Source organism: Hordeum vulgare, chromosome 2H (genome assembly GCF_904849725.1).
Source record: "Hordeum vulgare subsp. vulgare chromosome 2H, MorexV3_pseudomolecules_assembly, whole genome shotgun sequence".
Classification (NCBI taxonomy): Eukaryota; Viridiplantae; Streptophyta; class Magnoliopsida; order Poales; family Poaceae; genus Hordeum; species Hordeum vulgare.
The window spans coordinates 23415577-23425900 of NC_058519.1; the positions used below are offsets into that span (position 1 = coordinate 23415577).

The 10324-nt window shown below is 45.8% G+C and overlaps 2 protein-coding genes across 2 annotated transcripts; both read left to right on the plus strand.

The window, feature by feature from the left end:
* The first annotated feature begins 390 nt into the window (after positions 1-390).
* LOC123424554 (probable protein S-acyltransferase 14) lies at positions 391-6645 on the plus strand. The gene is made up of 7 exons (XM_045108185.1): positions 391-816; positions 1716-1959; positions 2066-2157; positions 4834-4957; positions 5046-5131; positions 5211-5276; positions 6167-6645. The coding sequence occupies exons 1-7, from the start codon at positions 604-606 to the stop codon at positions 6290-6292; spliced, it is 951 nt and encodes a 316-aa protein (XP_044964120.1). The 5' UTR covers positions 391-603; the 3' UTR covers positions 6293-6645.
* Positions 6646-8268: 1623 nt separating this feature from the next.
* LOC123424555 (UDP-glucosyltransferase UGT13248-like) lies at positions 8269-10141 on the plus strand. The gene is made up of 3 exons (XM_045108186.1): positions 8269-8928; positions 9157-9547; positions 9652-10141. Exons 1-3 carry the CDS (start codon positions 8269-8271, stop codon positions 9978-9980), a joined length of 1380 nt encoding a protein of 459 aa, XP_044964121.1. The 3' UTR covers positions 9981-10141.
* The last annotated feature ends 183 nt before the right edge of the window (positions 10142-10324 follow it).

The window sequence follows — 10324 nt, forward strand, 5'->3', positions numbered from 1 at the left end:
CGACTTGGTCCGTCTCGACCACTACTCCTTATTGGACCCACCTGCAGGCAGCTGAATCAGCCGGTTCCCGGACTTTCCCTAGCCACGTTGGAATCCCACCGTTTGGGTACGCGCTAAAGGGCCATTATGACCGGGATTAGAGACTACAGGACACAGACTTGAGGGATTTGGACGTCGGGGTCTATTTATGTCGCTGCCTACGCTCTGAGGGTTCAAAACAGACTTCACCTCTTTGAACTTTGAAACAATACCACAAAGGTTTTGTGTTGTGTCGACATTCAACACAAAAAAGTTCACTTCTTTTATTATTAACTACTCGTAATAAGATAGGAATAAAAAGTGGAATTGGTAAAGGAAAAGTGACAACGCGGCGTGGAAGAACGCCGTGCGGACTCCACCTCTGACCATCGCCTTTCTTCCTCTTCCTCCTCCCATCTGCAAATCCTCCTCCCGCAACCCGACCCACGGCCCTCCCCACCCTCCCCCCGTCCGGCGGAGGCCGCCGTCGCGGTGCTGCCGGCCCCCCTCCCCCCTCAAGCTGACCCCACCTCGCCGCTCCACGGAGGCGGCCGGCGCCGGCGGCGGCGGGCGGAGCGGGGAGGCATGCACAGATCGGCCGGGGTCGCGATGGCGTGGAACGTCTTCAGGTTCTGCACGGCGCTCCGGGGCCTGGGCTCCATCATGATCCTGCTCGTCCTCGCCATCGTCGGCGTCACCTACTACGCCGTCGTCCTCTGCAACTACGGCCCCGCCCTCCTCCTCGGCGGCGGCGCCACCCTCGCCGCGCTCGCCGTGCTGCTCCTCTTCCACTTCCTGGTGAGTGCTGCCCCTTGCCCCGTCAGGCCTCGCTGATTTCGCGGATTTGTTAGGCCGGGGATCCGCTGTCTGGTTTGGTCAGGTCGGGTTGGAGACGACGTTAATTGTGGCTCAATTGGGAGTCGTTTAGGTGCTAAATCTTGGTCCTTCAGAAGGCAATGTTTCGTGCGTGGGCGAAATCGATCGATTTTGGTGGCCTAGGAGGAGCTGCGATGTTGAATGCGGCATATTCGTGGATTGTTGATGCAGGCACGGCGCTGCCTTTTAGCTTATCTTCGTATGCTATGCTAGTTTCTTTCGAACAACGCTATGCTATGCTAGTTCTTCAGGAATCAATGTTTGGTACTACGACATAGGTAGAAAAATTTATATTTTGACCATTATGTTATGTCGGGGCCCAGGAGCATATACATTCTTGGAATGCTGCCTTGTGGGACATGTTTTGGCGCTATGCTAGTTTCTTCTTAACATTTGCTTCTCTAGGTGGTACTTCTTGGTATGTGGCTAGTTGCAGGCGTGCTGAATGATTCTATACTAGGGAGTTGCTTCTATTTGGAGACATTGTATAGTGATTGGGCTGTTGCGCCCACATTCTTATCATTGTTTTCCTCATATGCTCCGTGGGAGCATAGTAGATCTAGTAGATCTCTGTAGGATGTACACACTTCCTGATGAGGCCTAATGATAGAAGTTCGGAAAAGATGCTATATTGGGCTGTATAAAGAGGCCCAATGCATTTTGAATGCTGTTTGATTAGTGAGCCACAACATGAGCTGCTTCTTTGCAGAATTAGTCAACTGTGAATGCTAGTGGCGTCATCTTGCGATTTAAGGCGTGTCCTCCGTGTGCTTTTGTCAGTTGTATTGTGTTTTAATGGCACAGTTCTTTTGAATTTGCAGCTTGCTATGCTGTTATGGAGCTACTTCTCTGTTGTGTTCACCGACCCTGGTTCTGTTCCTCCGAATTGGAACCTTGATTTTGACGAGGAAAGGGGAGAAACTGCTCCCCTCTCTAGTTCAGACTTCAATAGCCAGATGAACCCACAGCAGTCTATGGCTCTCGGTGACACGGGAAATCCGAGGATGAGGTACTGTAGGAAGTGCAACCAGCTGAAGCCCCCTCGGTGCCATCATTGCTCTGTCTGTAAGTCCATTATTTTTTCTTCAGGATGAAATGCTATGTTATTCCAGTTGTTACTAATTGCATAGTCTACATCGTGCCGCTGATCTATGCCTAAATTGTTTTTCAGGTGGAAGGTGTATCCTTAAGATGGATCATCACTGTGTATGGGTTGTTAATTGTGTTGGGGCGCTTAACTATAAATACTTTCTTCTCTTCCTGGTATGATTTTATTATGCTTGAGACAATGGTTCTCTTTAGAAGGCAGATTAGTTAACCTTTTGTTTTCAAATTATTTTTTACCTCGGAACTAGTTGCTCTTTCTTATCATGTAGATAGATATGCAATATTTGGGTGATACTTTAACCATACCTTTTGAATTAAGAAATTGATTTCCTTTTTCCTTTGCAAATTTTGAATCTTTAAGGAAAATAATTATCACATTTTTTTTGTCAACGACTTGCTTAGTTCATCATTGATAGTACTACAAGTATTTCTGCTTTTGGATGATCCTGTTATAAACGCATTTAGAAATAGACTTATTTTCACGGGGTTTTAATATACAGTTTGTTGTATATGGAAAATAGATATTAGATGTCAGGGGTTTCGCCTTTTCCTGTGATTCTTAGTTTCTTCTATGTAAGTACAACGATGATTAAAGGCATCAAATGCAAATTCTTAGTACATGTTGTTGCATCATGGTTCCTCTGATTATTGTCCTGAACGATGCAACACCTCGGTACATGTCCATGCTTCATGGACCCTGTTAGTACTGTACTCTGCCACAACCCCTCCTTGATGTATCTGTGCATAGTTAGTCCCTTTGCCAGCCAGGTTATTGATTAATTAGCTGAGCAGGCAGTTAGTCCAACTCCCTTGATAACTTGAAATGCAAGATTTAAATACATTTCGTCCAACTCTTATGTAATAATAACATCAAAACAAATCCCTTCCGTGCTTTCATTTCAATATATCTGAACTTTTCAAGAAAAAAATTATATGCGTTAATACCAATGTTTTAAATAGCGGGCTATGCCATTTAGCGGTGGCCCGTCCAGCAGCTATTAGAAGCTATAGCAAAGCTATAGCGGGCTATGCCCCCATTTAGCGGTTTTGCTTAAATCATGAAAAAAAAATGATACAATGAGGCATCATATATGATATATGACATGTATATGTCATAGATATATATGTCAGTCACATATAGCAACTACACTAGCACATAGCAGTTATGGACAATAAGCATCATCCTTCACAGCATAACACAAAGGCAAGATAATTGCGAAAATTCGTGATTTGTATCAACAACTTACAACTATGACAGTATAAATAATAAGGAAAAGAAGCATGTGCTGACATCATTCATTCATTCGCACAATAGTAGTTGCATCGGGAACAAATCAAAGATTAGGAGAAAAGGAGTAAATAGAGGGGGTAGGCTACTTACCTTGCAATGCGATATAGCAGCTTTAGGTGGCTGGGACTGGGACATGTTTGTCTTCCTTACTGGGAGCAGCCGAAGCGATGGCAGGAAGCAGGAAGCAGCCGCATCAACCCTCCTTCCTCACGGCTGAGTTGCCAAGAGCAGCAGCTGAGGATCGTGGAGAGGAGCAGCTGAAGGTCGCTGGGGGCAGCAGCTGAAGCTTGTCACCGTGACAGACGTGCTGCTCGCCCGCTTACCCGTTGTGGTGCTCATCATGCTGCTTGGTGCTGTGCTCCTCCTCAACATGTCCGCTCCGCACTCTCTCCCTCTCTAGATCTGGAGAGGAGGTCGCAAGGAAAAGGGGGCGCGTCAGCCGGCGTCGCCCCCGCGCCGCCGCCAGCCACCATCGCGTTTTGGGAGGAAAATGATACGAGGTGTGGTGGATGTCGGGATGGGTAGGGTTAGGAGATATCTGGACGGCGCACGATTTTGATTTGGGCCGAAATTTGGGGCTGGGGCCTGCCAGAAACAAGTGCTAAAGCTAAATGAGGTCTCAGATTTAGTGCTAAACCCTCCTTAGCGGGGCTATTAGCGGCTTTTCTTTGATGGCCCTAAAACTGCCTAGCTGTAGCGGGAGGCTTAAAAATGCTATAGCTGGGCCATAGCGTAGCTATAGCCCGCTATTTAAAACTTTGGTTAATACTTTGAATTTCTTAGATACGTAATTATTGATGATTTATCAAAACGATTCTTCCACTTGTCCAAATTAAATTTAATATAGTGTATTATTTTATTGGTTGTTACTTTCAAAAGCAACGAATTAAGCTTTTGAAGAGCAATAATTTGAACTAAATTGTGATATTTCCCTTGTTTGGGATGGATTTTGATTGTGCAAATGATGATACAGTTGACTCCAAATAGTTAATTTATGAGCATTTGAGCATGACAGTGCGGCCATCTCAACTAAAATTATGAGTAAAACTGTATCCTAGAGTTCAATGCATGAGGTTCTTTCTTTACCCTATTGTGTAGTAGGCTTTCAATTTGTCCTCATGCATCATGCTAGCAACATATATCATACAGTTATTAAGTGAACACTGATTAACTTGTGTTTTATATTTAAACAAAAGTGATATATTTGTGTCTATAGCTAGTTACTTTAGCTAACCATCTGTTCTCGGAAATGCGCATTCATTCATATAAGTTGAAATATTAAGGCCTTGCTCCTTTACTTGAAGAGTTATCTCACTTATGCAGCATGGAGAGAGTGATAAGGCATAGTATAATCAAGTGCATCAATTTATTCATACGTTATTGGTGTGTTCAGTGGTCTTCTTTTTAATAGTAACAGTAGAAGGACTGCTTGTTCAGTACTTATCTAGGACTTGTTTTGAAACAGTGCACTCTTCCATGCTGCCATGTCGATCATTAGTTTTCTTAAAAATTAAATCTGTTCGTTTTTATGGTGCTTGCAGTTTTACACCTTCCTTGAGACGACGCTTGTTACCCTCTCTTTATTGCCTCACTTCATAGCCTTCTTCAGTGATGTTGAGATCCCAGGAACTCCTTCAGCACTTGCAACCACATTTCTCACATTTGGTAAATGCATTACTAATTTCTGGGAAAAATGGTATGCTTTCAGCGTGATTGATTGAACATCCACTAAAACTATTGATTTTTCTTGCAGTGTTGAATCTGGCCTTTTCATTGAGTGTTCTGGGTTTTATGATAATGCACATTTCACTTGTTTCTGGTAATACAACAACGATTGAGGTAAGTACCTTGTAATATTATGTTAAAGATTATTGTTTGTTATATCATGATGAGATTGATTTCTTACTTTCTTGTGCAGGCATATGAGAAGAAAACTAGTCCACGTTGGATGTATGATCTTGGCCGGAAGAAGAATTTTGCTCAGGTTAGATCTATATAAGAACTATATATTTTTCATAGCCACCTGAATAATTATCTATGGTGCTAGTATGTACTCCCTCCGTCCCAAAATAAGTGTCTCAACTTTGTACTAGCTCTAGTACAAAGTTGTACTAAGCTTGAGACAGTTATTTTGGGACGGAGGGAGTATGTACCAAATTAGCTTTATTTCAAGAAGATGATAAACCTGTCTTGTAGAGGTGACAAAAGTTTAAACTCCCTATAAATACGTGTGGATCCAGATATTAATGGTAGTTAAGGCTTAACTCACATTCAGTAATCATTTTACCACATTATATGTATTTAGAGATGATTAAATAATCCTTGTGAGAGCTGAGCATGGGGTTATACTAGGTCTGAAATGCCCCAAGTTGAAATTTCTATGGGCAGGTGTAATGCATAGGAACTTTGGTAACTGCGGAAGCAGATTACACAAGGCAATTGCAAAATTTCCTTATTCAACCAATAATCTAGCTCTTGTGGTCAACAAACCATCATGTTTGGATATTCCATCATATTCTTTAGTTGGAGTTGCATAAACCTTGCATGTGCCCTTTCACAGGCAGTTCCGCCAAGGTAGATGATACATATAGGCAACATACCATATCGACATCATTTTACTTGTGATTGTCTAGCATTTCTATTTTATTTCTGCTCTGTACATGGACCATGATGCCCAAATATAATCAAGGGGGCAAAATATGGAAAGTGCATGTCCTTGATCATGTTCGTATTACTGACCTTCAACATCTGAAACATGACCTTTCTTTATTATTATTTTCCTTGGCCATAGTACTAACAGACTTGGTAAACAACGACATTTCGGGAGTTACTTTCATGCAAAACTATGTTAGTAAACAATGGTCTTGTTATCAGGTCTTTGGAAACGACAAAAAGTATTGGTTCATCCCTGCATACTCAGAAGAGGACCTGCGAAGGATGCCCGCTCTGCAGGGCCTCGATTATCCTGTCAGGACAGACTTGGATGGGCAAGAGTTGTAACGACACGAATTTTCCCAGTGCCCCTGACGACACAACATTGTGCTGGACGGGCAAAATGTTTCATGTAAAATTCGACGGTTTTCACTTCAGCTGTCGATGGTATGGCGAAAGAAAATTAGGCATACTGTATACACCAGCTGTTGTGTTACACTCACTGGTCCTAGAGGGCATGTGATGTAAATTATTCCTAGCATATGTTGTCAAAAAAGAAAAAGGGAAATTCTGGTGTCCTCTAGATGGGCATTGAGATGCATATGCTGTACTTTGACTGAGAGTAGCCGATTCAGAAAGATACCATCTGTTGATGAAATTACTTGCTTAAATCAGTGTATATGTAATTTTTGTTGTTTTCAGTCTTGTATAATGAACTTTGTATGCCCATCTCGCACCCCGGATGATGGAAGTTCACTGTTAGTGTTGCTCTTTTCTGAGTGGCATTTGAAGTTGCTTGGTATTGGCAGTAGATCACGATAGTAGTCTTGCTTGATTTATGTAGTACTCCCCCATTTCTAAATATAAGACCTTTTAGAGATTTTACCATACGGCGCAAAATGAGTGAATCTATATTCTAAAACATGTCTGTATACATCTGTATGTAATCCGTAGTAAAATCTCTAAAAGTTCTTATATTTCGAAATGGAGGGAGTGTTATTTTGCCTTTTAATCACCTGATTTTGATGTGTTATGTCCGAAAGAGGTTACGGTGGTTGTGAGTTATGCAAAAAATGACACTTTTTCCTATTGAAAATGGTTAACACTCACCATTCACTTTTAGATTTGATGATTTTGAGTTTTAAATAAAAACTAGTTTGATTTGCTTGCCTCCTAGGTTGCTTTGCTCGTGCAATCCTGGAGGGTGGAGGCGATCCAGCTCCTAGCTAACAAACCCTAGCGATCGATCTCCTCTTGTTGCCGGCTTTTCGTCAAAGGTGAAGGGAGTGGAAGGTGCACCTTGGCGACGTTCTCGTGTTTGAGGAGGCGTCATATGACGTAGCATCGTAGGGGAGCTACTATGGCTATGTGTGGTGCCATGCTCCCGTCATGCGAGGTGGTGTCGGGGCTCTGTTGTCTGGCTTGTGCTCAATTCGATCGGGATTTTTGTCCGATCTGATATGTAACATTTAACAGTAATAATCACAAGGACTAACCGGCGAAAACAAGACACAAGAACGCACATTCGTTGCATAAATACAAAACTACCAAAATGGATCTAGATTTTTTTTAAAGGAGGATTGTCTCCAGCCTCTGCATCAAAAAGATGCATAAAACATGTCCGCGCGACAGGCAGGCGACGAGGACGACGGTCGGAGGCTGGATCCGACGATACGCGCGGTCGACGGTGGCAGGAACTGGTGATGCTGGTGGACCGACGGAGGCAGGGACCGGCGATGTCGGCGCGGCAGCGCAGGGGCGCGTAGATGGTGGGTCCCTTCGACCATGCGCCCCACCACGCGCGAGCCTTCGGGATGGGAAAAGATCGTATGAAGAGATCGAACGACGCTCGTGCGTCCGGCCGAATGTTCGGCCGGCGCACTGGCGGAAAACGTTTACCAGGCGAGAAACAACACAAGAGACAAGAACGCGCAGTCGTTGCATGAATTCAAAACTGTCAAAATGGATTTAGATTTTTTTTATTAAAAAGAAGGATTGTCTTCAGCCTCTACATAAAAAAGATGCATAAAATGGATCTAGATGTTAAACGCAGAAAATGATTCAATCTCAGATTGTTCATTGGATGAATACCAAATCTCAGATTGTTCATTGGGAATGGAGGAAGCAAGCATCCAACGCCAGCAGCATCACGTGCTCCGATTCAAAGCCAATTTGAACTCTCCCTCCAAAGATAACATTTCTTTTCCCGTCAGCTAACCACTCACAAACAAGCACAAGAACTTGCGCGCCACTCCACCGTATCGCTTATAACTCTCCTACGTACATAATCCCTCGGTCCAGCCGAAATCACTCAGCAGCTCACGATGGACGCCGCGGTCACCACCGTCCAAGCCACCGGCGGCCGCGTCCTCCTCCTGCCGTTCCCGGGCATGCAGGGCCACGCCAACCCCATGCTGCAGCTCGGCCGCCGCCTCGCCTACCACGGCCTCCGCCCCACCCTCGTCCTCACCCGCCACGTCCTCTCCACCACCCCCACCTCCACCACCCAATGCCCGTTCCCGGTGGCCGCCATCTCCGACGGCTTCGACGCCGGCGGCATCGCCTCGTGCGCCGACACGGCCGAGTACCTGCGCCGGATGGAGGCCGCCGGGTCCGGCACGCTCTCGCGGCTCCTCCTCGCCGACGACGACCCCGTACGGGTGCTCGTGTACGACTCGCACCTGCCGTGGGCGCGGCGCGTGGCCTGCGAGGCCGGCGTGGCCGCGGCCGCGTTCTTCACGCAGATGTGCGCGGTGGACGTGGTCTACGGCGAGGCCTCCGCGGGGCGCGTCGCGCTGCCGCTCGCGGACGGGGGCGCGCTCCGCGGGAGGCTCTCCGTGGAGCTCGGGCCGGACGACGTGCCGCCGTTCGTCGCCGCGCCGCAGTGGTACCCGGCGTTCACCGAGTCGGCGCTCTCGCAGTTCGACGGGCTGGACCAGGCCGACCACGTGCTCGTCAACTCCTTCCGCGACCTCGAGCCAATGGTGAGCTCCGAGCTGACCACCACCTGTTTGTTGTTTTGATCGGCTGAAATCTCATGCCGCAGTAACAGAGAGTCAGAGACTGCTCCCTACACTACATTGTATACCGAAATTTTCTGCATTTTGAATTTGAATCATCAGTTTTGGAATCGTATAGGCATAAGTTCAAGTTGTCCTAATTTTCAAATGCAAATTTATTGCTTCATATCTAGCTGATTTCTGATTGAGCAGGAGGCGGATTACATGGAATCGAAATGGGGCGCAAAGACCGTGGGCCCGACATTGCCCTCGTTCTACCTTGACGATGATCGTCTGCCGTCGAACAAGACCTATGGTTTCAACCTCGTCTCGAACACGGCTCCATGCATGACATTGGCATGGCTCGACGAGCAGGCTCCTTGCTCCGTGCTCCTCGCATCCTACGGCACAGTCGCTAACCTCGAGACGACACAACTAGAGGAGCTAGGCCATGGATTGTGCAACTCCAGACAGCCTTTTCTTTGGGTGTTGAGGTCCAACGAGGCAGATAAGTTACCTCAGGAGCTCCATGACAAATGCAACATGAAAGGCCTAATTGTCCCCTTTTGCCCTCAGCTGGAGGTGTTGGCTCATAGAGCAACAGGTAGGAGATGAACCAAACTTTTGGGCATACAGCAACAAAGCTAGTGATGATAAGTGGAATCTGACAACGAATACAAATTAAGCTTGCAATTGTCCTGCTTTCAGGTTGTTTCTTGACGCATTGTGGATGGAACTCCACAACGGAAGCAATCGTCGCCGGTGTACCTATGGTCGCAATACCGCAATGGGCGGACCAACCGACCGCCGCAAAGTACGTGGAGAGCACGTGGGGGATCGGCCTGCGTGCGCGTCGAGACGAGAAAGGCTTGGTGACAAGGGAGGAGGTGGAGAGGTGCATCAAGGAGGTGATGGGTGGAGAAGAGTATAAGAGAAACTCTTGTATGTGGATGCAGAAGGCCAAAGAGGCTATGCAGGAAGGAGGGAGCTCTGACAATAACATTGCAGATTTTGCAGCCAAGTATTTGTCAAATTAAGACCATTTTCTGTTTAGAGAGATAATCCTAAGTTGTTAGGCCTACACTGAACGTTTTGAGTCTCTTTTGTTGTTAAACCGAACGGTTGCTAATGAACCGCTACTTGTTGAGATATGGAACTATCAAAATAAGATGTCTGATTAGTAGTACTCATGTACGTAAGATCCAGAGAATTTGTGACACAATGGAGGAACATTGCAGGCTGCATATCCATATATACACACCACATAGGCGAAAATGCAAGCATGCAGATGTTTCATACTACGTGTATATATCTGATCTTCATACATGATTTTCATTTTCAATGGGCTACCGCAGAGGTTTCATTTCCTCGCACACGAGTT

Excerpts from the sequence above, each read along its gene's own strand:
- LOC123424554 (XM_045108185.1), top strand. The coding sequence starts at position 604 with ATGCACAGATCGGCCGGGGTCGCGATGGCGTGGAACGTCTTCAGGTTC. Across the intron at positions 1,960-2,065 it reads GTGCCATCATTGCTCTGTCT|GTGGAAGGTGTATCCTTAAG; the intron begins GTAAGTCCATTA and ends ATTGTTTTTCAG. Across the intron at positions 5,132-5,210 it reads GTAATACAACAACGATTGAG|GCATATGAGAAGAAAACTAG; the intron begins GTAAGTACCTTG and ends TTTCTTGTGCAG.
- LOC123424555 (XM_045108186.1), top strand. The coding sequence starts at position 8,269 with ATGGACGCCGCGGTCACCACCGTCCAAGCCACCGGCGGCCGCGTCCTC. Across the intron at positions 8,929-9,156 it reads TCCGCGACCTCGAGCCAATG|GAGGCGGATTACATGGAATC; the intron begins GTGAGCTCCGAG and ends CTGATTGAGCAG. Across the intron at positions 9,548-9,651 it reads GTTGGCTCATAGAGCAACAG|GTTGTTTCTTGACGCATTGT; the intron begins GTAGGAGATGAA and ends TCCTGCTTTCAG.